Source organism: Colius striatus, chromosome 14 (assembly GCF_028858725.1).
Source record: "Colius striatus isolate bColStr4 chromosome 14, bColStr4.1.hap1, whole genome shotgun sequence".
Taxonomy (NCBI): Eukaryota; Metazoa; Chordata; class Aves; order Coliiformes; family Coliidae; genus Colius; species Colius striatus.
Genome location: NC_084772.1, coordinates 8,294,010 through 8,321,066, shown reverse-complemented (window position 1 = coordinate 8,321,066; position 27,057 = coordinate 8,294,010). Strand labels below are relative to the sequence as shown.

General features: G+C 37.7%; 1 protein-coding gene across 2 annotated transcripts in view; it reads left to right on the top strand.

Moving 5' to 3' along the window:
• Positions 1-26,634, top strand: part of TENT4B (terminal nucleotidyltransferase 4B) — a 43,085-nt gene extending 16,451 nt beyond the window's left edge. The window contains exons 2-12 of one of the 2 annotated variants that reach the window (XM_062007350.1): positions 5,365-5,488; positions 10,588-10,634; positions 13,757-13,877; positions 14,901-15,008; positions 18,212-18,340; positions 19,506-19,719; positions 20,565-20,691; positions 20,789-20,892; positions 22,704-22,750; positions 23,314-23,478; positions 24,618-26,634. In XM_062007350.1, coding sequence (XP_061863334.1) covers positions 5,365-5,488; positions 10,588-10,634; positions 13,757-13,877; positions 14,901-15,008; positions 18,212-18,340; positions 19,506-19,719; positions 20,565-20,691; positions 20,789-20,892; positions 22,704-22,750; positions 23,314-23,478; positions 24,618-24,797 — 1,366 coding nt within the window. In that variant the 3' untranslated portion in view covers positions 24,798-26,634. Of the gene's footprint in view, positions 1-5,364; positions 5,489-10,587; positions 10,635-13,756; positions 13,878-14,900; positions 15,009-18,211; positions 18,341-19,505; positions 19,720-20,564; positions 20,692-20,788; positions 20,893-22,562; positions 22,751-23,313; positions 23,479-24,617 lie in introns of both variants that reach the window. The other variant, XM_062007349.1, reaches the window with a different exon arrangement.
• Positions 26,635-27,057: the final 423 nt, after the last annotated feature.

The following is a 27,057-nucleotide window of genomic DNA, read 5'->3' as shown; positions in this document are numbered from 1 at the left end:
CTTTTGACAAACTAAAATACCTCAGATTCTTCCTTCACATTCTTCCCCAAAGACAATTATAAAACTGAAATTCTGCAATATCTCTTTGTGTTGCCTTTATTTTTTTTTTTCCTCCGGAGAAGACTTAAACTAGTAGGAGCAAGTAAACTCCTATAGGAATTATTCATCCAAAAGAAAATTAATATACAAAAGACTTATTTAGTGCTATGGGGTACATTGCAAATATCCCATTCCAGTGTGGATATAAAATCAATAAACTCCTAAATCAGAAGTGATTCATCTTGGAGTTTAGGAAGGCAAAAATTATCTGTGTATTCATTGCTTGCTTCTACTCATCACCTGCAGAAATTCCAAATAATTTAGACTTTCATAATTCTGAAAACATTTAGAAAATCCTGCCCAAGTATAAATTGTAGTGCACAAGCACTATACGATTTCTCTGTGTATAGTTACTATCCCATTGTTTTAAATTATCTTGAGTGTAGCATTTCCTGTGCAAAGGAATATATGTGCCCAAGGCAGAGGAAGCTCTTTGAGACTGGATGAGTAGAATTTTTAACCCAGTTGTTTTAACAAGTTGGAGCAGAAGCTATTGGTAACACCCTGATGAGAGAAATCAGAACATGCATGCCTGCATAATTTCTCTCTGAAATGAAGAGTAAAGCAGAGCCAGAGGACAGTGGAAGTATAACACAATTCTAGAATGTCAAAAGCAGGAAAATTTTCAGTTAAAACTTACTACTCTGGTTAGCATAATACTGCACATTAACATGCAAAAGCAACAAATGTTATGCTGTGCTTAAATTACACCAGTCAGAATTACCTTTATCTTTCTGGTTGTTCTGCTTAGCAGGACTGTGCTATGCTGCTCAGCTACTCGGGGCAGGGAGGAGAGGTCCGGGTTGTGGTCTCACTCAGGCCAGCCACTGGTGTGACTGGTGAGCACTGGGCACTGGTGTGTGGGACTGGCTTCTTCCAGGCTGCCGAAATCTTTGAGCACAGTGGGATGCTCATTTGGGCTGCATGAGGATCCTAGTGCAGAGAAGTGAAGCTTGTAGTATCTCCCATTGTGTTTCATAAAGTGACATGCTTCCCAGTATGACCCTTGGTTCTGGATTTGGAACAGTAGTGAGTTGTGTCAGGTAGCTGAAGTGTAGGATCAAGTTAAGTGCTTGTCCCATCCCCGCATCTGTCTGTGCAAAATAACATTTTATTTGAATGTGGTTATTTTGTTAATTGTTTGCTCGAGGTGCAGCAAGATTCATACCCCAGAATAACAACATCTTGGATATATGTGAACTAGTTTGAGAATCTGGAGTGGCATATTTAGAGCCCAGAAGTTGTGCTACAAAATGAAAGCATGGAGTGATCAAACTAAGAAAGAAATGACATGCACTATATTCCACAGTATAGGCATCTGCACAAAAGCTGTGAGGTGTCACCTGAACGGCTTGAGTCTAACAGACTTGAGTTCCTCATGGTGCTCTTCAGGATGTTACAGTGGGGAGTCCTTCTTGTGACTACAACTTTGGCAGCCATAATTTAATTTTTTTTATGATGCATCACTACCTCTTGTCAGATAAATATAAAAGACACTGTAATCCACTAAAGTTAGTGGTTTTTCTTCTCTGTAATTATTTTCTGTCTCTGGAATTCTGGTAAAATCAGCTTACCCGAGTTGAAACAGGGTATAATACCTGTTCTAAAACATACTCAGAGAAAATGTAAGAGACTATTTTCTTTTCCCCGCATGTTAAGATTTCCTGAAGTACAGGACAAAGGCTCACTTGTTTACTGCCATTTACTGTAATAAAAACAGTAAACTAATGCTCTTATGCATTGCAGAGAGCTCTCTCCATGCATCCTAAGTAGGCCTTGGGTGTTCATGTGCTTCAGTATAATTATAAAGCCAAATGAAATATCTCTCCATAGTGAAATCAGGTTTATTCCAGTGCAATTTCCTTCTAAAAACAAGTGTCTTTTAAAGAACTTTTATCTAAAATGACTAATGAATGTAATGACATTAAATAATAAATTACTGTAATGATGCCAAAAATAACTTTGCTATCTCTTTGATCTTCACTTCAGCATTTCATTTCAAGATATAAATTTCCACTAGAGACTCTTGTAAATAGACTCCATTATTCCAAACAAATTGTTCTGAAAAAAATAGTGACTATAATAGATGTTGATGAAGACAGTGAATAACCTTGAATTTTAATTTTCAATACAGCTTGAGTTAACTGCACACTAATTGGAGCCACGCCTCTTAAGTCATGTTGTACTGCTCTGAAATCTGCATGTGGCTACTTCTGTTTGTCTTGGCTTTAAATAATCATTGCCTTGCTTCTTGGCAGCAGCAATTGTTGGGCAGGGAAATACAGTTCCAGATGTAGTCTTGAGCCTTTATGGCTTCTGCCTGCCTTCTGCGTACAGTGGCTCTGTAGCACAGGTGGTCGTAGCAGCATGGAGTCTTGGAGCAGATAAAACACAGATAGATCTGTAGTATTTCCAACCAGTTTGTTGATGTGAACTTTCTCAAGTAGTCTTTAAGCTTTTCTTTTACCATTGAAATAGTCCAAATGTCAAGGTTTTTCTACATCTGCATTGTTCAGTAACAGTCAGTGCATGTGTACTGTAAAATAAGCATGCTGCTTGTTTTTTTGTTTTGCCCTAAAGCTTATGTGCTTCTAAAGAATGCAACAATTGATATAATTACCTCGATTAAGAGTGTCAGTGGAGTTAATAAAGAGAAGTGCCCTGAGAACTGCAATGTCTGTATAGCTTAGCCCTTTGTGCACTTTGGGGACCTCATTTCTGATTGCCTTGTACTTTTAGAGTTCCCTTATGGGGCAGGGGAACAATTAACTCCTGTAAAGCATAAGCCTAGAAGCATCTGGTCCCAGTAATGACGGGTGGTATGGATTTGTGCTGTGCCATACGTAAATTTCTCCCTAAGGTTGGTCCCTCAGTATTATCCCAGCATGCCATGTGTTATTAAGTGGCCTCAGTCAACATGGTGCTACTCCTCATGGCATGCAGTGCATGGTGCACTCAATGTTGTGTTACTACGAACATTGCTCTGAGGCAAATCTTGGGCCTTGTGGATGTAACCAGGCTGTTCCAGCTACTCCAGAGGAGCAGGGTCGAGGCAACGGCTGTGTTGCTTGATCAGTTCTCCACAATGTAGGCCACAAGGAAAGTAAAGAGTTTGCCAGATGTGGTGGGAAGCCTTGGTCTGACTTCCAGGTTTTCCTGTAAGCTGGTCTACCAAATTCAATTTGAAAAATAATTTGTGTTTTCTAGAGCTTTGATTATGATTTTTTTTGCTTGTTCTCCTTGCTACTTTAATGGTCAAGCATGTGGAGACTAAACTAGCAATTCAGGATGTGTTATCGGCAGTGAGGACAAGAGCGAACTTGGTTATTGGAGTGTTTGGCTTGTCCTTTATCATGTACTTCTCACTTAAATTCAGTTCATGCAATGAGGGTAGTTATATGGTGATTTAAGTGCCAACATGTTGGATAGCAGTGAAGCATAGGAAAACAGGAGATGGCTGAAAAGTCTAGGGCAGGGGAGGCAGCTCCCCTGTAATGGATGGCAATTGTGGTTTGGAATGTGCATGTTAACCCTGGGTTATAAGTTGCCAAGGAGAAGCAAAAAAGCAACCATCGGAGGAGGTAAGAAGTGTTCTACTAATGTTAAAACAAGTGCTGAAAACGGCGTTTATTGGGATGAATATTACAGCTGTGTTGTCAGAATATTCTTGTGGTTCCTGAGACTTTGTGTGTGAAACAGGGCTTGGTGTCAATGTGTAGTGGTAAGCAAGGGAGAACAGGGAGATGGCACCTTGCATTTTTGCAGGAGATCTTTTGGGGAAGTTGTTTCATTTTAGCACTTCATTTAAGTGTTTGTAAGGCTCCCTCTGTAGGTGTCAAAGGAGCAGACACTTCTCTACAGGTTGACTTAGAGTAGCTAAATTTGGTACCTGTCTAGATCTCCCTTTGGAAGAGCTCTGTCAGAGGAGTTTCTCTCTTTAGATTAGCTATAGAGAGCCATGGTGACAGCCACCACTAGTTGCTAAAGCTTTTATGGTTATACTGCTAATTGTGTGTGAAATTCCAGTAAATGCTCAGTGAAAAGCAGTGTAATTTTTTTAATTCCTCTGTCTCTGAAAGAGGCTTGTGTTGCTCATAATGCTGCAGTATTGATGAGCACAATGCCTGTGGTTGAGTTCTGCCCCTACCCTGACTGTTGAATACGACTTTCAGGTACTTTAATCTGTTTTGTTGACACCTGTATACAACTTCCAGTTATTAACATTTGATTTATTTAAGTGTGCGTGCAGTGGGGAAGTATTAGATTCCACATCTCGTCTAAGGGCTAGCTCTTAATAAATTCTGATGGTCCCTCAGAGCTTTAAGGAGAGATGCAGTTGTGCTTGGTAACTAGAAACAGTATATTTTTAAAAAATAACTACTACTGTAATGGTCATTGCAGGAAACAAAATTAATTAAACTGCTCTGTGGCTTGAATTAAAGGATTGTGTCTGGTTTTTTTCTAAATTACATTGTTAGTCAAGGTGATGGTATGTTTAGGATATTACAGAAGTGTAGAAATTTGTGGTGCTGTATGAAGATACATTTATTTCAGCTCTAATCATAGGCAATCTAAACATAACTTACTGACTGTGAGAAGCACATGTAATGTGGTAAACTGTCAAATATATGGGTTAACTGTCAGTCAATCACTTATTCTTCTGGGCCACCACTGCTGTGTGTGTACTACTTACTTTTTTGTTGTGAGGAAAGAGTGCATGTTTATGCGCCTTGTCTAAGCAGTAAAGGAAGCAATTCTTCTAGCTCTAGAACTGGCACAACTACTATCAACTTCTTAAAAGCTTGGTATTGAATACAGACTGATGCCTGAAACTCCCTGGCTGGAGCCAAGGGGCTGTTAAGGAAGCTTTGGCTGAAAACCTCCTGTTTAAATGTTTGTGAGGTGTGTACTCAGAGCTTACAGCTGCATTCATAGTGGATGACTGAACCATTTCCGTGTTCCGCTGGCCTTGAGATACAGATTGTGACTTCCAGGGTGAATTGAAGGCACTTGGATTTAGCTTTGCTTCTAGCAAATGCAGTCCGATATTGACTTATGGCATAAGAAACTAACATGAAACCAAGCATTACTAAGTGTTGTCCATCTGGATTTTCTTTTAATTGCATGCTGCTTGTAAACTGTCCCTTAACTAAATGGGTGACTAGGAGCTTTAAAATGTTTTATTAGAGTAGTTGATATTTCATTCTCCTGTGGGTTTTTTCCCTGACTTTCTGTTAATTTTGTCTTTTTTTTTTTCTTTCTTAGTCTTCATGAAGAAATCATTGACTTTTATAAGTATATGTCTCCCAGACCTGAAGAAGAGAGAATGCGGATGGAAGTGGTGAACAGGATAGAAAATGTTATAAAAGAGCTCTGGCCTAATGCAGATGTGAGTAGGACACTGTTCTGTTTGTTAATATATACAAGAAACATTTTGTGCCTCTTTACTTTATGATGTATTGAATCAAGAAAATACTGTTGATTTTCTATGTTAAAAAAAAATCCACAAATATTTTCTGGTCAAATGAGAGAGAAGATCTTTCTTCCTAGAATAATACAGGTCAACATTTTGTGTCACACATAGGTCTAACTCATCTTTATTCCTACTATAGTCAAAGAAAGGGCCTAAGGTGTGGCAACATATATATAGTGTCACTGATATGTATTTACTAAGATTAGTGGGAACATAGCAGGCATGCTTGGAAAGAATTGTGTTAAAAAAAGTCTTCTGAAACTCAGAGCTTCACTAGTAGCAGGGCTTCCAGTCAAAAGACCCACCGTCTTGAATAAGTCTGTTAAGGTAGAATGCCAGCAATGCTGTGTTTCATAGACTGTGCTATTTTTAATGGACAGTTAAACTAAATTGACATATCTTAACAAATTTAAACATTCCAGTTATGTTTTTTAGAGGAACAAACAAGTCTGTAGATATGTGTCTTGAGCTTAAAATCTGTAATGCCTCTTTCCACTGTTTTCCACTGTTTTAATATGTTTCTACTATTACTTCCTTCAATTGAAACAAGAGTTTCTGCTATGCAGGACTATGCTTTTTTTTTAATAAGGTTGTATTAAAGAGAAGCCAGAGAAGTTGCTTTTACAACTTGAGATAGTTTAATGGGGACACAGTTGAATTTTTAGCATAATTAAATCTAATTGTATCCCTCTACTAACATGGTGTTCATTTCCAGAATGCGGATTTGTAGCTGTGGTCATCTATATCTGTAGCTAACAGTAGCTGAAAATAAGGACTTCTTGTTGGAATAGCTAACCAAATTCAAACAACAGAATCTTGAGTTTAAGGAATGTTCTTTGATCCTGCCATAGTAAAAGATACCCTTTTGACCTGGGTGACTTAAACCCACTATCCGTTTCAGATCTTTTAAACTTCTTTTTCTGGAAGATTTTTTTAGAAGTTGGTGGACTATGACAGGATATGGGTTCTGTATAAGCTACATGTATGTGATGTGTGTAAAATACACTCACATTTTCAAAGTGGTTCAAGTTGTTATAGAAAATGTATTAGTGATTTGTAATATGGAAGGAGCACTCTCCACTCGGTGATAGCTACCTTTGCACAGTTATAGGGAGCTCGTAGAGTCAGTACTACATGTGTCTGGTTATTTTCTCTTTGAGCAAAAGCAATAGTCTTTCCAAGGCAACTGTGTAAGAGACTTCAGTGTATTTCACAGATATTGCATAGTTCTTCTCTAGCCCAGTGGAACGGTGTTATAGAGCCTAATCAAGAGCAGGAGTGGTGAGCTACCAGTCTGATAGGCAATAAAACATACATAAAACAGTGTGAGTATGAAACAATGCTTACTTTGCCAAAGCCTTGTAGTAGAGCATTTCACCAAAATAACTGATTGCTTCAGTTCATCTTCAGAGAAGATAAGCCTTTTTCCTAGTCAGGTTTATGTGCTGCAGACTTAACTAGTGTAATGGGGTGAGTGGCTTTATTACCAGGGGATCTGTCTTTGTTGCCACTAACACTTTGGATGGGGCACCAGAACTTGGGGCTTCCAGAGATACTGTTTGTAGGGCAGACGTGGCCTATAAAAGCTAGATCTTATCTATAAAAATAATTTTTAATATTAATTACTTTGGAGCCTTGAGAAATAGTTATTCTTTAGGCTACTGAAACTCTTCTTTGTACACAGAATCTGTTTAAGAAGAAGCAAATTACAAGTCCTGACACATGTGATAGCTGGTCACTGGACTTAGCTGTAATGTGGCTGAGAGGAAGCACACACTGTGTAGCTGAAAACTGAAGTTCACTTTTCAGTTAGTGACAGTTAAAATTGCCATGACCTTTACTGTTTTTGAAAATGTTGGAGAGCAAGAGTGTGCCAGTCCCTGTTTCTCAAGTCAGTCGCCGCTCTTCAAAACTTAACTCTGCATTTTGTCTGCTGTTGTTGAATTGAGGAAGAATTATTTTTTATGCCCTTGTGGAGCTAGAAGTGAACTGAATGGTTACAGGTTATAATCTGGGAACTACTGTAATGCCATTTTTGTAATACTTTACAGATCTGCTTGAGAACTGAACTCAACTGTGTTCAACTTTGACAGTCTTTTGTTGTAATTTTTCAGTCATTTGAGTTAATCACTAACCTTTTGGAAATCTGTGTTGGTTTAGTTGCTTGTAAGATTTAAGGTTTGAGTACACGCTCTGAGAAGGTGGAGTGTTATCTGGTCCAATGTCCTCAGCTTTAGCTGTAGTCGAAAGCAGTAAGTTAATGTTTAAGCTGTTCATTTTGAGTCACAGATGCAGTGAATCCAGCTAAAATAAACTTGTAAGTTAAATATACACATTTACTTCATAGTTTGCCACTAAACACAGGTGAGACAAGTAAGATGTAAAAGTCAGATACCAAGAAAAGGAAAATCAGTCTTCATGAATCTAGATGTATAGAGAGCATGTGGAATGTGTCTATGCATGTACTTTTTTTTTTTCATGTTCCACTTAGGAAAAGACTGAAAAGGCAGATGGGGGGGGGATAAATCTAGGTATCCTAAACTGTTACTTTATTTATAGAAGTTAGCAATTGTGTCATTTGCTCTCTTACTCAAGGGAATGTGCTTAGAAGGAAACATTCCTAGTAAGTGAGAGCTGTTCTTGGCATGAGCAAGACTGACCATAAGAAAGGCTTTAATTACACTGAAACTGAGCAACCCAAAACATTAAATGAAAGCATTTGAAGGCAAAGTTTTTTGACCAGTTGTGTATGAAAATTTGACTGTTGAAGAACTAAGTACTCATGCAGTGGAATTCAGGATACGTTTGTCAGAATGTCCACAACTTCGTGTCCGAGTATTACATGGCCTTGTAGAACTGAAAAGAGGTAATGTTGCATACTTCATGCACTTCAGTTATGGAAATACTGTGGCTGGCAATAGAACAAGAACTTTATTTAATTTGACAAATTTAAGTTGGCTATGGATAGATTTTTTTTTCTTTTGACGAAAGGATTTTGGTAGCAAGGACTTACCAAGCTTTTATGGGTTTCCAAGTTCTGTTGTGCATAGTGAGGACATATTTGGACACATAACATAACTCAAGCTCCTTTAGGAACATTGGAATTTAATATGAACAAGTTTGCAGAAATGTAGGATGAATAGTATCACTAACATGCAGGAGTAGGAGTCCATTGCAGTACTGTGAAGTCTTGAGTTATCTTACTAATGCAAATATGTCTCTGTCCACACAGACTGAAAACATAATTGGCAGTGTTGCCACACAAAGCCTAATGCTCAAATCTCACAAGTCGTAGTAGTGTCCTGTATTTGAGTTGTTTTAAATACAGACATTGCTACAGAGCTTCAACAGTTTAAATTCAGATTTGATAATAAATCAAAATCCTTTAAAATGTCTGTTCCGACATCCCCTCTCTTCTTCTTCCATCTTTCCAGATTTGGTCAGATGAGAGATTGAAGTATGGGTGTGGGTTTCTTTTACAATAATTCTGTGTTTCTCATGCTCCAAATTATTATACAACTGCAGATGTTGTCTCATTCCTTTCAGTAACTGTCATATATGTTGTATCAGTAAGTTTATGAATACTTTCAGAGTTGTTTATTCAGTTTATTCAGTAAAAGCTCCCTTTGCTGTTCAGCTGAGCACACTATTTTGTTTGATAATGTGAAAGCACAATTAGTTTTTTCCGAACTCATGAGTGGTTGTGCAAAAGCACTTTTCAGATGGTTTTGGTGGCCAAATAAATCCTGGTTTTACTGAACCCAAACAGTTCCACAGAGGATGCTTTTATTATTATCCTAGATTCTAATAGTAATTATTATTGTTACATTCTTAGCTTTGTGATGCCTTTATGCTTTTGTCAAGATCTAGTACAACATTGGTGCTTAGTTCTGTGACATGTCTTGCAGTCTTTCCTAGTTTTGAGAAGCTGTGAACTTTCAACATTAGATTTACTGCCAGCTTGTGGGTTTTTTTGTTGGAGGTGGGGGGGAAAGCGGTAAAAAGAGTGAAGTGCTATAAAATAATTAAAAGGAGGCACTCATAATACTTCTTAGTCTACTGAAGTATCAAGACACTTACTTGTAAAACATCATTTTCTGTCTGCCCCATTTTCTTATCCTGAAGGGGAAAACCATAAAGACTGAATCACTTGACATACAAATAGGTGGCGATCAAGCTGGTGTGTGAGGCTCATTAAAGCAGAATATGCAAGTCTGTAAGGTGTCTCCAGGAAATGGATCAGAAGACTGTCTGGTTGGAAATTAGTCCAAATGTGTAGATATTTTTACTTTGAAGTCTCACCAGTCCCCCTCTGAGACTTAGCACATGAGTCCGACCTCCATGCGAGGTCTGGTAAAGTTAATGAGAGCGTGGTTTCGGACTGCCTGCAGTGGGAACCAGGTTATTTAAACCTCCAGTGCCAGTAAAAATCCAGCATTGTGAACTAAGTCTGTGGGAAGCAAAACTTTCTGAAATGTATCTGTTTGGTTTTTAATCAGAAATAAACATAGTTGTGCTACTTCCTCTGTAATTGAAGGGAAAAAGGATTTTGTGATTTAATTTAAATGTGCAAAACAACAGAAGTATATTAAACCAACTTAGAAAGTATATTTGAAAGCCGAAAGGTGTATTTTGAGATAAGAAAGTAAAATTAAATTGAACTGATAATATCCTGTCATTCTTAAGTGTTTTTAAATAGCATGGTTTATATATTTTTTTTTTTCCAAAATTGGTTATGGTGAAAATGTTTATATTACAAATAAGATATTGTAACAAACAAGTCAAAATGATTAATGTTTTATGGGTCGTATCAGTGAACATTAGACTTTTATACTACACTGAAGATATAAGTGCTTTAATGGGAAAAAGTGCTTCTGTTCAGAATGTGCCTGTTAGCAATACCAAAATCTGCCAATGGAGGGTAGCAATAACCAGCCTTTACAAGCAACTTAATAGAACTTGTTTGTACTCAAGCCTGAAAATTTGTTTTCATCTCTCCTGTTCTTGTGTTTCAGGTGCAGATATTTGGAAGTTTTAAGACTGGTTTATATTTACCTACAAGGTTAGTAATTTTTCAGAGTGAATTCTGTATAAGAGAAAAGAGATTTTGTTGAACCGGTATCCCTGTAGTGATTTATCTGACCTCCTAATGTCTGTGTTACTGGTGTGCACGGTTATTATATTAAGAAACTGTTAAACTATTAGTACTCTGCAAAGAGTACAGAAAGATAGTAATTAAGACAACACATGTGTCTGTATAGATTTTGCATATATCAGTAAAATGAATTGCCATGTTGTCAAAACATGGCAATTCATTTTACTGATTTATGCAAAATAGGATTTGGCTCCATTAGATGACTGAACCAAAATAAGAGACTGGCCTTAAAAGAAAAGCTAAATTTTATCTCTGTGAATGATTAAATTGAAACATTTAATATTACCTTGTTAATGATAATATTGGCACTGAAGAAAACAAGATTATGTATAGAATTGTTTTTCCCTTCAGACTTCTTTTGTGAAATCTGTACAATAGCCAACATCTGCCTTTTTTGAATTTATTAGTAGTTCTCATAAAGAAAAGTCATTACTCAGTGACACTGTTATCTTCTCTGTAGGAATTTTAAGTATTTTTTTCTAATTAAATAGAAATAGAATAAAAGGCTTAAATATCTGCAGAGGATAAACATATTGAAATACTGTAAGCCTGAGATTAACCTTGAATTGAGTTCTGTACCTCGGTAACATGAAGAATTAATGTCAAGTACTGATTGCAAGTGATGGATGCTAGAGTAGTTGTTTCATCTATTTTTGAAAAATAAGGTATCTGACAGATGGTTTAGTATCTCCTTTAGTCTAAACGGTGTTCTAGGAAAGCTGAATTGGTCAGTTACTGTGTGGAAAGTTGAAAGTAAGATGTACAAATACAGTTTGTTTTCACATTTGTCATGGTTCTTGGGTGCTTTTTTTTTGCATATTTTTAAATAGACTTGATTAATAAACTTGATTAGAGTCTCTTCTCCCAAGTATCAAGTGATAGGGCGAGAGCAAATGGCCTCAAGTTGCGCCGGGGGAGGTTTAGATTTGCTATTAGGAAGAACTTCTTCACTGAGAGGGTTGTTAAACACTGGCCTAGGCTGCCCAGGGAGATGAAGGAGTCCCCATCCCTGGAGAGATTTAAAAGCTGTGTAAACGAGGTGCTGAGGGACATGGCTTAGTGATGGGCTTGGCAGTGTGAGATTAGTGGTTGGACTCGATCTTAAAGGTCTTTCCAACTGAAATGGTTCTATGATTCTGTACTGTAATGCAGGAGAGCTATTCCTATCCACATGGCTGATAGCAATATTTCTGTACTATATTTGCTTGATAATTTCAAAACTGATGGAAGAAACACATTCTACTGTCGTCTGATTTAATATGCTGCCTTCCCTCCATATTTGTATCAGCAGAGTTTTTGAGGGAGAACAAATGCAGATACTTTAAACAGTACATAAATTCATAAAAAGTCTTTCTTGTGTCAGTACATGCCACACATTCATAAAACCCAGCATTTATGTGGTGGTAATTAATTCACTGTTGCCATCTGTCAAAGCTTCCCTTTCCCAGGTAGGTTTTCCCTACCTGTCAGTAACTATACAGTTAGTTCAGGTTTCAGGTTCTGAGATTCAGAAAGACCTACAGTGTGGTTTTAATTCTGTTATTCTGTGTTAGATTTTGCCTAACATCCTTTTAGTTAAGCTCTTACTGAAAGTTCAGGTATGTGATTGTTTAGCTGCTGGATCTCTGTTATTTTGGAAGCAATATCTATACTCAAGGTGACAGCAGAGCTGCTTTTTCTCTCTTGGTGTGCATTAGGAAAATGTCTCCCATTGTTACCTGTCAGCATCAGTAGTGCGTTTAATACTCATTTGGTTTAGAAGTGTCCAGCAGCATTTCCTGCTCTCCAAGCAGGTTTTGAATGTAGTTTTCTGAAACTGGCTGAGACTGTCTGTACTGGTCAGCTAAATGTAGTGCAACTGAACTGCTGCTGAGCTTGCCTGCTGCTGGCACCGCTTGTCGGCGAGAAACATTTCATCTGATGCAGATGTAGTTTCTTTGGGATTGTTCAAGTGGTGTTTGTGAATCAGCAGACCTGCAGAATCTTTGTGGGTAGAAAAAGTATTCCTACATTTTTTGTTTTTCTGTTATGCAGTTTTCCATATCACTGAAGTGATAGCTCAACTATAGGGTTATAATGCTTTGTGTTCCCAACAAGCAGAGGAAATCAAAGAAGCAACTGGGGAGCAAAGAGGAGAATGCAGACTCTCACAGTGGCCTTCACTGACTTCAGTCTGGACACCAGTTGCCTCTTAAATTTGAATTTAGGCATTGAATTAGTGTGTCAGCTCCCTGTGTAGCCCAATGAATGTGTCTTTGCATAGGGAGGAAGCGTAGCGGGATAGAGTCACCTCTTGAAGGAGCTAAGTTAATGAGTGAAGTTGATTAGGTGGTTTGATCTTACTTAACAGCTTGTTGATTCCTGAAGGTGGAGTTGCCACATTTTCCTCTCTCCCTCCCTGCTCCCTGTTCTTGGCACTACAGGCCAGCTGCTTGCCATGTGCCCACTGATGTTCTGGTCACACAAAAGCAACTTTGAGATGCTGAGGCAGGAAACTACCCCAGAATGTTTTGAGGTTCTTTCAAGGGGGTGGAGTGAGTAGGGAGGACCTGATTTCTCTAAGACCATTAGTATGTTTAATTGATTTGCTGTGAATTAGACAAACACCAGACCTAGAGTGAAGGAGGAGTTAAGGCTGTGCATCTGGGAGTAAAGGATGAGCCTTCCTCTTTCAGTGACATTACTGATTAATACAGCCCAAAGGTGTTGATTTACAAGACAATTTCTTGCTCTGAATCACTCTGGAGAAGTTGATCCCTCTCTGCTGACAGTGTGGCCTGAGGAGACTAATCTGGGGCTTTACAGACCAGTTGATTTTTATGTTTATCTGTCCCCTTCCCTTGGTAACCTCAAATGTTCTGTGTTTCCCATGTAGAGTTCATCCTCACTTCCTTCTTCAGAAAATCAAGAATAAATTATTCCGTGAAGCTACGTTCTGTCAGCTTTATTCTAGTTATATGTGGATGTCAGTTGTTTACCTTTTAAGTGTATTAGTATTTGAATAAATCTGTATTTTCTTTCCATTTCAGTGATATTGATTTAGTTGTGTTTGGAAAATGGGAGACATTACCTCTTTGGACCCTGGAGGAAGCTCTTCGAAAGCACAATGTAGCAGATGAAAATTCAGTAAAGGTTTTAGATAAAGCAACTGTAAGTTTGGGGAAAGAGGGTATTTCCTCGCTCTAAGCTAAATTTCTAATCAAAGAAATATGGTGTTCCTATGTGACCTGTTCTAGGCAGACCTACTTGAGCAGGGGGTTGGACTAGATGATCTCTAAAGGTCCCTTCTAACCCCTACCATTCTGTGATTCCATTAAAGATCTTGGTTAAAAGGATGAATTTGCATAACCAGAAACTGTTTCTTACATAAATTTGAAACAGAAGTAATGGAACATTTTTACTTAGTACAGGTTTTGTTACTGTCAGAATAATAGTACTCCAACAGAAGCATTTCTTCTCTTGGGGAAAATAATCTGATTTTCCATACTGTTCAACATACATTTGCTTTTGGGTGACGTTGTGCTAGTCATTGTTATGAGTTAATGTGATTCCACTTGTGAATTTCTGGAAGTACAGCCTCACATAAATCTGTAGTGGTATGTCTTACACAGGAGAAGTAATTCCATTACAACTTCCTACCTTTTCCTAATTGCAAGAGTGTGTTGGAGTTTAAACAGGTGTCTAATTGCTGGCTAGCATTAGTAGAGAGAGGCAATTTGGAAACCACTCAGGTAGAGACACATCACAATGTTTCTTGTTTTAAAACAATGTTGATGAGGAATAAATGACCAACTGTGACACATGAGTGTGTCTTTTCTTTAAAGTATCTATTACCATTTATCTGTATTTTTTAAGCCTTTGTCTCCCTCTGGTGTTTGTTTTTCCCACTAAAACTGTGCTTCTGTGACAAAAACTTAAAATGTATCACTTTGAAGATGAAGTGTTAAGTTCTGTGAAACAGGACAGTAAATTGAAAATAGCATTCATGAGTTACAAGAGCAAAGTTTATATAAGCAGATTGGTGAGGAGAGTGAGTTCCTAAATAGACAGGAGTCCTGTTTTCGCTGCCTCCTCTTTACAGTTCATAAAACATTTTGGTTTTACTGATGTGTATAAGTGAAACCAAATATGTCTTGGAAGTCTGTATTGACCTAATCTGTCTTTCTTTTGCAGGTACCTATTATTAAACTGACAGATTCCTTCACTGAAGTAAAAGTTGATATAAGCTTTAATGTACAGAACGGGGTTAAAGCAGCCCAGCTCATCAAAGATTTTATCAAGGTTAGGCAAAACTGTAAAACTACAAAGCTGAATATATGATGATTGAATTTGATTTTCTGTTTTACTTGGACTCCTTACTAGAGATACACTTTGTCTCTCTGTTATTTTTTGTTGTCTGATACTACTGTGTGACATCCTTAGTTTTTAGACATATTACCCTAGGCAGCATGAAGAGTAAAATGTACAAAGAAAGCATGGAGAAGTTATAGTGGTACAATGACTAAGGAGAATGTGCTAATACTTCCCTTAAGTGTTTTGCTCTTTCAACTGTGGTTCCTTGAACTTAAAATTACTACTCACACATCCCAGAGAAAGTAGGAGTAATCTTGATTTAGATTGAATATTGTTTCAGCATACAAATGCTAATTAAGTAGAAAAACTTATTGTTCAGGGATTCACTGATAGCTGCGTCATTGATATTTAACAGTTATTTTTGTTTAATATATAGAACTATTTTATTAGGATGAATGCACTTTTGTATTTAAAGTTTTTAAGTGTTGTTACAGTGTTTTCCTTCCTTTCCCTCATTCAGTGCACTGGACACTCATAGTAAATATGAAAGCAGTAGAATTTTTTTTCTTGGATTTTCATATTCTGTGTAGGGAGGTGAAGTGCAGTTCAGTCTCACTTAAATGCTTAGATGTTACTGTGATATTATTAACTGCTTTGATTTTTTTAACCAAACTAGTGGACAACAGGAGAATCAAGTATTTCAGTATCTAGACAAGTAAAACTCCTTTAGAAAAATCCATGAATCTGAATAAAAGAAGCACCTTTGGTTGTAGGTGTTGGACATCATGTACATCTGCTTTAATAATGTCATTGAGTTGCCAGAACTCTTCAAATTTGGGGAGATTTTCAATTGCTGATGAGTTGAGTGTATGGTCTTCAACTTGTTAATCTTCAGTTCCTTTATGTATTCTTAGTAGCCAGTATGAAAGTAGTCCAATTTGCTTCTGCAGTTATCTATTTCTTTAACCTTTAGAAGGACACAGGAGAAAAATCTCTGTCCTTAGTTTCAGTAGAACAATCTGAGTCTGCATTGACTCACCTGTGTTCTTACATAAACCTGTCCTTAAACCTTGTGCTGGCGAGGCCTCTTAGACTTGTGTCCAGAGAAGGAGGATAGGGTGGGTCGGGAGATCTTCCTTCTGTCAATCTCTGTCTGATGAACATGAGTTAATTGTGTTGGCCAACTGTTTGCTGCTAAATCAAGTTTGATTGCTTTGTGCTATGTGGCTTGTTGAGGACAGAAGATACTCAGATTCTCCACCATAGGACAGCTACCTGGAGCTGGGTAGCCAAGTTCAGTTGTTTCATCCTATGCATCTCCGTGTTGCATTGTGGTGGTCTGTGCTTGCTTTGCTACCACAACACAAGGGGTATATTTCTGTCACCCTCCACATACAAATTTATTTTTAGATAGGTATATGAAGCCCTATAAACTTGCCTAAAATTGCCTATATATGCTTCTTAATTTCAAGACAGGAGGTTGTTTTCTCTTAAGAGCCTGAAGGTGCTTTTTTATGCTGAAGAAGACTGTGTTGATGTGTTCCTGTTGAGCAGGTTATTCGTGACCATTTGTAGAGGCAGCACTGGCCTTTGATCAGGGCTCAGTGAGAGTGGGCTGTGGCCTCAGGGAGAGAGCAGGAGCTGTATGTGGCAGCTGGACAGGCTCGGGGCAGGGCCTTTGCCCACCAGGGTGGTCCCCAGACCAAAGAGCAGAGCAGGTCTTGGGACAGCTCACAGTCTGGCCAGTGACTGGCAGCCAAGGCCTCAGTGAGGAGGTCAAAGCTGAGGACTATGCGTCAGTGGTTAGGGTCATAGTAGTGTCGTGATCAGCATCAGTGCATTGACAGCATGGCTCAGGCAAGCACCAAGGGGAGCAGCTAAGATGAGAAGCAGCTCTAGAGTAAAGTGGAGAGATTCCCAACAAGGCTTCCCACATGATGCTTTCCCAGCAGCCTGATCAGGCCATGCAACTGAGCTGCGCCAGAGCTGGCCTTGAACAGGGGTGGCTAAGCCTGGTGTGGCAGGAGAGGGGTGGCACTCAGCCCTGACACACAGCAGGTCATGGCTAGACTGCTATGAAGGGCTGTTTGTTTAACTTGGAGAAAATTTGCTGTGTGCTTTCCAAATGACTTCATTGGTCTTCCTGAGGATCTATCTATGAAACACTTGCAGGGCATTCTCTTAGGTCTTATTTTCTCACACATTAACTTTGAATACCTAACTGTTCAGTATTGCTCTTGGAAGTGCCTGAATCTCTTCATCCAGTCCTTTCAGGAAGTCTTAGGAAGCTTTAAGGATTTGCAATTTCCTGAGAAAAGTCTTGTCTCTGAGTTTTGGTACATGCTGATATTCAACACTTCAGCTTGTGACTGTAAGTTTTTAGTTGTTCAAAAAAGGCATCTTGGGATCTTGGGTTAAGGAGGGCTCCTGATACTCACCGTAAGACTCTTGCAGAGAAATTCTGGGAGAAGTTCTTCTTTCCCCTTAGTCTTTTGCAATCACAGATATCATCATCCACATCTCTTCCCTGACACGAAGAAACCTTTAAGCTTTGTGTTGACAAAAGGATTGCTATTATTGAGCCTATTTTGCCCTCTTCCCTTTGAGGGGATGTACAGAGTGCAGGCTTAGCCCCAGCCTCCACTGCTGTCCAAAAGGTCCATTCTCTGCACATGCAAAAGGAATCCATGTGGACAAACTTATTGAAGGACCAGTTACCCAAGGGTAAGTATTTCACTCCTTTGAAAATGTTGTCTGGTTGTAGCAATTTTGAAGAACTCTGAGCATCTGAAGTACTTACAGGACAGAACTCTTGGTCCACTTTGGGATATCACTTTGGTCATAGCAGGAAGGTTTTGTTACAAACATCATGATATCTCCACAGTTCTTCCTTTACTTTCCTTTTCACTTATATGAGGAAAGCAAGTGTATTTATATATTCAAAGAAAAATGTTCTGATTTTGTGAGGTAATAACGTCTTTCTTTTGTTAGTATCTGCTACTAGATTTGAAGAGGTAAAATAACTGTACTGATCACAGGCAGAGCACTTGGCTTCTCCCTAAAAATAAGTTAAAATTATACTTAGCTGTGAGACTGTGAGTATAACAGATGGCTTCAATATGCTATCTTAGCATCAGTTGTATATATGTGTCATGGCACCCAAACACCTTTGTTTTTCTTTTCTCTTTCAGAAATATCCTGTGTTACCATATCTGGTTTTAGTATTGAAACAGTTCCTGTTGCAGAGGGACCTTAATGAAGTATTTACAGGTGGAATTGGTTCTTACAGTCTTTTTTTAATGGCCGTCAGTTTCCTTCAGGTAAGATTAATGAAACCTATTGTTGCCATTGCTGCAGAAAGACATTTCATTAAGAAGGAATTTAATAAATCCTTAAATTTAACCTTTTGAGCCATGCTGTTTGTGATCTTGCATCCCTTTTTCATTTAAAAATAGACATATCCCCACTGTCTACCTTCTCCCATACTGATACTTATGGTATTGGAGATGTTTGGAACGTCTGTTAGTGTATCAGTATCAGGCACATGGGTCTGTCCTTTATAACACGTATTTTGCAAGTCATACACCCTGTATGTGCTCTGATGAATGCAGCGGAATTTTACTAGTTTGTCTAGGTTTTGAAGCTGATAGCAAATAAACATGTTTTATAACTTTCTCTTAAATCCAAGAGAACAAAATACGTGAGCTGCATCTGTATTGTTGTGCCTGGGGGAGAAAAAATATTGTAGAAATACAAAGTGGCCAAGCTCTGGCTTTATCAACCTCATTCTTTTTCTTGTATTAAATGCTGTTGTATAAGCATGTGCGTATGTGTCTGTGCTCTTACAGTTTGTAGTCACTTTCAAACCAGAGTCTTGAACTGGAGCTTGGTGTTTGCTGAATGCTATTGCAGTTGCCTGCTGAGCACAAAAGTAGTGAGAGCAACAGGTGTATCTTTTTTGAAAGAAACCAAAATCTCTCCCAACCCCTTTTTTTTTCCTTATCTTGACTGGCAGCAGTTCTATTTGCTCTTGAAAAATGTCAGGGTCTTGTATCTGTTAAAGTTACGAACTAGTTTTGTTCAGAATCTCTCAGGCTGCAGACGTACTAATAGTGGGGATCATTTATATAGCTGTGCACATTGGAAGCCTCTATTTGTATTGCAAACCCAGGTTTGTGAGGTGCAAATATCTTTGTTTTTTTACAAGAACCCTGCCATTAATGCTAAAAGTTCAAAGTTCACTTGTTGAACAGTCTTCAAATATAGAAACATTAGTATGAAGTTTATAAAAGTTTTGATAGCATTAAAGATGCTTCATCAAGAGAAAATACTATATTTAGACATGTTTTCTTTATATATTATGTTTCATTATTATTTATTACTCTATTTAGACATGTTAGTTGTAAAAAACAAAAAGACACTTAAAGGCACTTTAAACTTGAAGTCTTAAGAAAATATTTTTGTTTTTTTCTCTCTTTCTGATAGCTGCATCCCAGGGAAGATGCCTGTATGCCCAATGCCAACTATGGTGTTCTTTTAATAGAGTTTTTTGAATTATACGGACGTCACTTCAATTATCTGAAGACTGGAATCCGAATAAAGGATGGTGGCTCTTACGTTGCCAAGGATGAAGTGCAAAAAAGCATGCTGGATGGCTACAGACCATCAATGCTGTATATTGAAGATCCCTTACAGCCAGGTATCCTTCAAACACAAGATGTAACATACTGACTAAGAAAAAAAAGTTAGGGGAATGCTTAATTCAGAGGAGTTACATGAAAGAATAGCATAGAATGACCACCAAAAACCAAACGGAAACACTTCGTTCATGGCTATGAACACAAGATACACTCAGAACACAATAATTTTCTTTAGAATATGTTCCTAGCAAAGGTTCCTGTGTCCCCCAAGAACATACCTGTCCTGCAACTGGGAGATGGGATGTAAGGGAGCACACCAAACAGCTGCCACGTGCTCTGGAGTAACAGGGGTAAAGCTCCAGCACCATGGGCCCAGGTGCGGGCTGGATGTGCCTCTGTCAGCGTGGTCACAGTTGTGCTTTGTGCTGTGCATACACTCTTGTGCACACTCTTCTCTTGGATTCTGTAGTCACAGAAATATGTAGCGGTTTCATTTTGTACTGCCAACCTTTACATTAAGGTTAATTTTTTACTTGAATGTCTGGCTTCTGAAATGGTGAGTCAATTGCTGTTCATAGGAAAGAGTTAAGGTATTTCTTGTCTAGGAAAATGTCATCCGGGACAGTACTGTTATATGTGAAATACATGCAGAACGAACTTTGGGATTTTGTTTTCTTTTGTTTTTTACACTTTTACCTAGAGAATTGCCATTTTGGACTCCTGTGCATGTAAATATCTATAGGGCCTTTAAATATTTATTCTTCACTAATCCTGTTCTACAAAAGGTAACTGCAGTCAGTTGGGACTTAAGGGCAATTAAAAAAAAACAGTCTCCTGTCTGAAAGGAGATAACCACGTTTTGGATCTTATTTACTGATTCATTTAATTATCTTCTTATTTTAAGGTAATGATGTTGGGAGGAGTTCCTATGGTGCCATGCAAGTGAAACAAGCTTTTGATTATGCTTACGTTGTTTTGAGCCATGCAGTTTCCCCCATAGCTAAATATTATCCTAACAATGAAACAGAAAGGTAAATTTTACGAGTCTAAATCTCAGACATTAATTACTTATATTTTTGTGTGTCCAAAAATTTGTGATGATGGTTTTGTTTTTTTCCTGCTTTACAGTATATTAGGTAGAATAATTAGAGTAACGCAAGAAGTGGCCACGTACAGAGACTGGATATCAAAGCAGTGGGGAATGCAAAGTAGGACAGAGTCTTCATGTAACGGTAAGTTTTGACTAAGCGTGACTGATAGTGGGAAACTTCCTGCTTATTGTGATCAATACAAACTTTGTTGTCGCTTTTGTCTCATATAAGGCAACGTGTGCACCTTTGCTCAGTAGTGATGGACTGTTTTGCGTGTTTTCATCCAGAAAATGTAGGTTTGTACAGGACTAAAAAGGCCATACTACATTGTTGTTTTGTTCAGTAGATTTGGTCAGCATAGAGATCTGTAAAGAGTAGTGACTTGCAAAAGGAGACTTTTGAGAAACTTCCAATTTCAATTATATGTGTTGTTACTGTCACACTTCCTGTGTACTTTCAGTGTGGACAAGTTTAAAAAAAAGAATTACTGGGAGTGATGTCCTCTCATCCTCTGTTGTTCTTTCATTGATCATTTTAAACTTGAACCTAATATATGTGCCTGGAAGCACTATTTAAACCAGGATGAACCATGTAAGTAAAATAAGTCTTTTAAACAGAAAAAGCCTGAACTATCAGCCATAATTTTTGTTACTAACAAATGGAAGCACACAAAACCTAGCCAGAGAACGTGCTGAAAATATCCTTTAAAATCATCTTTATTTTCATTACCCGTCTTGTAAGTCTTGTAACTTCACCAGCCAGTTGCTTCACCTCTTTTGGTGCAGCTATATCTGCTGAAGCTTTCAAATAAACATTAATACTTTCCAAGGAGTTTGAGAACCTTTCCTGCTGGGAGTCTTCCTTTGTTAGGGATTAATCAGAGAAGATAACACAACTACCCACTCTTTAGGTTAGGCTGGGATTGTTTATTTGTAAAGCTTTTGTTAGTGATTTCCTGCACTGTCTAAATTGAAATGCCCCTTGGCTGTTGATGGATTTATTGGTCCATAGCCCCTGGTGGTGGCAGCCAACTGCTGTTCAGACTCACAAGCTCCAGGGCAGTCCTCAGCTACCTGTGGTGATGTATGAGTTAAACTCTGTATGCAAATACAGCTAGTGGGACAACAAATGTGTATTATCTAAATCAGAGGTATCTTACGTGAGATAAACCACTAGTGACAAAAGTAAGAGTAGCCCTGGATGAGGAAGGTAATGGTGGGAGTTACAGTGGTCATTGTGGAGATTTAATTTAGATTAAGTTCAGATTCCTTTTTTAAAAAAATCAAAGTAGAAGTTAGTGAGATACAAGAGTTCTGGGTCTTGTATTTTCAGTGTAGATTTTCATACAAAGTGAGCAGACTTATTTGGTGTTCTGATGGCTGTAGAAGCTCCAGCAGAATAAAAATGGGACTTGCTGATTATTGAGCATCTACAGGAACAGAATTTAAACCTACGTATCTTTAGTGCTGGTGAAATCTGTCATGAAACAATCTTATTAAACAGCACATCTGAACTTTGTTACTACTTTCTTCCATGTCTTATCTGTCTTAATTACCGTCTTGGACTGTGGGTAATATTTGGTGGTTTTCATAGTATACATCAGCAGATCTCATCAGGAAAGCACCATGTGCTATGCAAGGTGCTGGTTTGCTGTAGGAAGAGTATGTGCGTGTGCAGATGTGTCCATGTATCCTCTGATGTAATAGATACCTAATGCCTGAGTGGGTATATTTAAAAAACAAGAGACTCACAAAAAAGAAACATGGTTTACCAGTTAACATGTGGTGATGCTTCTGTTTTGTTTTTAACAGGTAATGGAGTAACCTTGATAGTAGATACTCAGCAGCTAGACAAATGCAACAATAATCTTGCTGAGGAGAATGAAGCACTGGGAAAACCTAGAAATAAAACTTCAGAAACACTTAGTAAACATTCTTCAAATTCTTCATCAGGTCCTTTGTCATCATCATCGTCTACTCTGTCCAGCTCTAGTGACGTAGTAAGTACTGGAGGGTTTCTGATTTTATATTTTTCAATTTCTTTGGGGTTTTTCCTATTTTTTAATTTTATTTCTATTGTCACAGAATACATTTTGAAAGCTGGGAATCCTAGTTAGCTATTTCATCCAGAATCCTAACTTGCATAAGATGTTACCTCTTATGCAATTTCTACACATGGAAGTTGCGGTGTGTTTTTGACACAACACATGTAGAAAATTAATAGATACCAAGTTACACAGCCCTCTTTTCTCTGGGAAAAATGTATTCCAAAAAAACCCAGGAAAGACTGGTAGTCCTAAGTCATGCTTGACCAAAAAAAAAAGCTTTTAAAAAAAAAAGGCAAATCCCAAAGCAGGCTCATGCTTCCACACATTTTTAAATCTGTCCATTTTGCTCAGTGAGAATTCTGGATTGAAAGAATTTTAGTATTTAATAAAATAAACACATTTTAAGTTTTGTCCACTGCTAGTGTTCTTTTTTCAGGGAAAACTCACTTGTGGGAAAACTCACTTGTAGAAAAACTCACTCTTAAGAAAAACTCATTCTTTACATTTTCCTAAAGGATTCTGATGGAACACCTTGCAAAACCTCTAAACAATTGAGTTGTCGTCAGTCTACCACAAACAGAGTGGGGTCACAAGAAGTGTCACTGGAATCCTCCCAGTCAAGTGGGAAAACACAAAATAGCCAAACAGCCAATACATCCAGCAACACGAACAAATCTCAGGTTTGTGAAATGGTTGGAAACAACAACTGTCTAGATTATGTGTATATTACACATGTCCTCCACAGAATGATAGATTGTTCTGGGAAAGAAACACTGTGCTTTTCACCTTCCCTTTGCCCCACTGAAAACCTTTGAGCACTGATTGTATCTAAAATCTCCTGATTCTCTGTTTAGTTTACACAGATGCAATTGCATCAGTGGCTTTCCCAGCCTTAAAAGAGCTGAAATGGGATTGACTTTATTTTGGGAAATATAGATTTGCCAGAAGTACACAGCTGTGTTGCGCCCATTTCCAAGTCCAGTCTTTACTGCAGAGTTTGAGAACTAGTGAGACTTGCCTACATTTAGTGAAAAACAGTTAGCAAAAATGTATCTTTAAAGCTGAGACTGGCTGCTCTTGTGGATGTTGATACTTTTGAACTGTCTTTCATTAAGAGTGATGAAGGTTCCTTGCCAATACATGAGATTCCTTGTCATTTCCCCTTAAAGACAAGTATCTTTATGATGAAACCTGTGAGAGCTTACACCTTTAGGAGATTTCTCATGTGGAGGAGTGTGTGTATAACAAATCTGTCATCAGAAAGCATTGTATGCCTATATACAATAAGCTCTGGATTTATGCCGTTTAATTTTCATACCGTTTCAGAATGTAGAACTTGTTTAATGTATGAAAAATAGTCTGGAGTCTTCTGGAATGTTATTTCTGAATTCTGAAGACTTGCCTCCTACTTGCTGGTGATTTATCTGTAGCTAGTAACGTCAGTTTATAAACTAGGCCTTGGACATACCATGAATGTGTGCTGGTGTTATTAGGCAGAGCTAAGTCTGGTGCTGGGATGTGAATATTCACAACCCGAGATACTCTACATCTGTAAAAAGCAAAAAATGAAACTCTGTTCTTCGCTCTTGGCCTTGCGTGGTTCATTTGGAGTTGAACATTTGTTTGCAACCACCAAAGTGAAAGGGCCATGGTGCTGTGCTGCTGTCTGAGCAATGGCCCAGCTTCCTTCACTGGAGCAATGTTTTCAAGTTGTTTCACTTGCATGAGGGAAGGTGCCCATTATCCAGAAACAGGGTTGTGCAATTGCCAGATTTTTCCCTTCTTAGCCCCCCTTGACCATCATCTCTTTCTTTTACAGCATGGATCTGCACGGTTATTTCGCTCTTCTAACAAAGGCTTCCAAGGTCCAACAAGCTCAAGCCACGGTACCTCAGTCACAAACAAACAACATCAAGGCAGCAAATCACACCATCAGTTTTTCCACGGCAAAAAGAGGAAACACAAGAGGGATGCAACCCTTTCAGACCTTTGTAGATAGTTGCCTATTTTATGACTGTTCTTCTGTGTGCAATGATCTCATGCTACAGGATAGTTTGATAGTGACTCCTTGGATCTCTTCCGGAGCTTCAGACTGTTCAGACATTGATTAGCAACTGCATTTTTTTTCCCAGCTCGCCACGGAACGGATCATGAAGATTGATCACTGCAAAAAAATTCAAAAAAATCTAAAAAAAGAGAAAAAAAAAGAAAAAAAATTTAAAAGCAAAAACTTAAAAAAAAAAAAGAGGAAAAAGGCTGCTCATTTGATAAGTCATATGCTACAACAGGGTCATTTAGGATATAAAAGCTTGAATGTAATATAAATGTATTTCCCATCAGCTCATGCTGACCTGTAGAGATAGTACTCAGTGTGTCTAGGGGGTGGTAACAAACAAATAAAACACAAACAAAAAAAGGAAAAAAAAGCAAAAAATTGTATTTTGAGGGAAACCCAGCCTTTAAAGGTGAAAGTAATTTGTGCATGGTTTTTTTTATTATTTTTGCATATACTTACCATTTTATTGTGTATATATAGATGACCATATAGGAGAACTGACATTTGTAATAGTGGATTTGTTAATACTTTTTACATAACATTACTGTTTAAATTGTAAACATAAATTTTTTCTCAGGATTAGTTTGGAAGATAATCTGAATTGTCATTTTAACGTCCATATAAAGAGACATTACTAGTTATATTGCTCAGAATTTCTTTTCTTGGCATTTAAAAGTTTTAATAGAACATTTGATCCGCAAAAGCGATTCCTCTGAAAGAAAGGTTTATGGTGGCAAATGAAGTTTTTCATTTGTATAAAGTGTACGTGTACTTTGTGTAGACACTGAGCTTGTCATCTCAGAGAAGTAACCTTCACCTTGTTTTTAGAGTGCCATAATTTCAGACAATGGGGTTTAATAGTTGCATCCTTCTCTTCCTCCCCTCTCTGGTCCCTCCCCTACCCTTTTTTTTAGAGAAGTATAAAGCCACGTGGGGGTTTTTGTTTGTTTGGTAGTGGTGATTGTTTTCTTCGTTATTTTTTGTTTTTAAAAATACCAAACAACAAAACTCAGTTTGTTACAGACGTTTGCATTCCTGGGCTGCTTTAATCCCATGCCTCCTTGTTTGTGCCTTCCCTGTCCCTTCCAGGTCTGGGTTTTTTTGTCTTTTATATTTTTGCTAACTCCTGTAGGAGATAATAACTGTTGAAGCTTTAAGTAAATTTTACAATTAAAGTACTTTTTTCTCACTCCCCTCTTAGGCATTTTTTATATTTACACTTAATTATTTTTAAAAAATAAACAAAAACCCAGAAGAACTTCAAATAATGAAATACATTTTGTATTGCCTTAAAGACCCAAACCTTTCATATCTTATAGTATTTCTTCATTGACCTAGTTATCATTTAAACTCCACGTGTGTGTGGTTCAGTCGCATCACAGGTGTAGGCTGCAGTAACTTTGATGCCATGAATGTGAATTCAGTGTGTATTATCCTCACAGACGTAGCTTGGAACAGAAGTTGGGACACTTCGATGGTAGAAAGTTAAGTGGCATTTACTTTCACATATTTCTTTAAAGAGGAAAGTCTGTACTGGGCATACGTGGCTGTATTTAATGCAGCTGTTCTGGAGATGACGCTTTTATAAAAAGTACTCTTAGCTTTTAGAAACTTTTCTTTATATACACTTGCAAAATACTACAGACCAACCTGACCTTTAATGGGCACTAGTGAGTGCAATGATTTTAAAAGTAAAATAATACTAAAATAAAACCAGAACCGATGTCATCAATTAAATTAATGAACATTTTCAATGCATTAAAGTGTTTTACTTCAAAAAGGTAAAAATATATATTCTAAAAATGTGGAAAATCTCACCGTTTCCTCCAACACTAAGTTTAAGTGATGTTAATTTGACAATTTAAAAAAGAATTTATATTCATCTTTTAATTTGATCCGATAATTTTATTGACAAGATGTTGAGCTTTTGTTCATATAAATTAGTACAAGTTGTACCACATTATGCATAATCACAGTATTTATTTTGTTTTAGATCCTTGTGAATGTGTAGACTTCTGTTCACCGCTTAGGGAACAATTATTTATAAATTATATTAATCCAGTATTGTTAGCTGCTATTAGCAAAACTGTTCCAAAACTTAATACTTGCAAAGATCTGTATCGCATTTACCACACTGAAGTGTTTTTAAAAGAATCACCCTCATCGTTGAAAGCAAATGTACTCTTAGGGTGCAGATATTAGT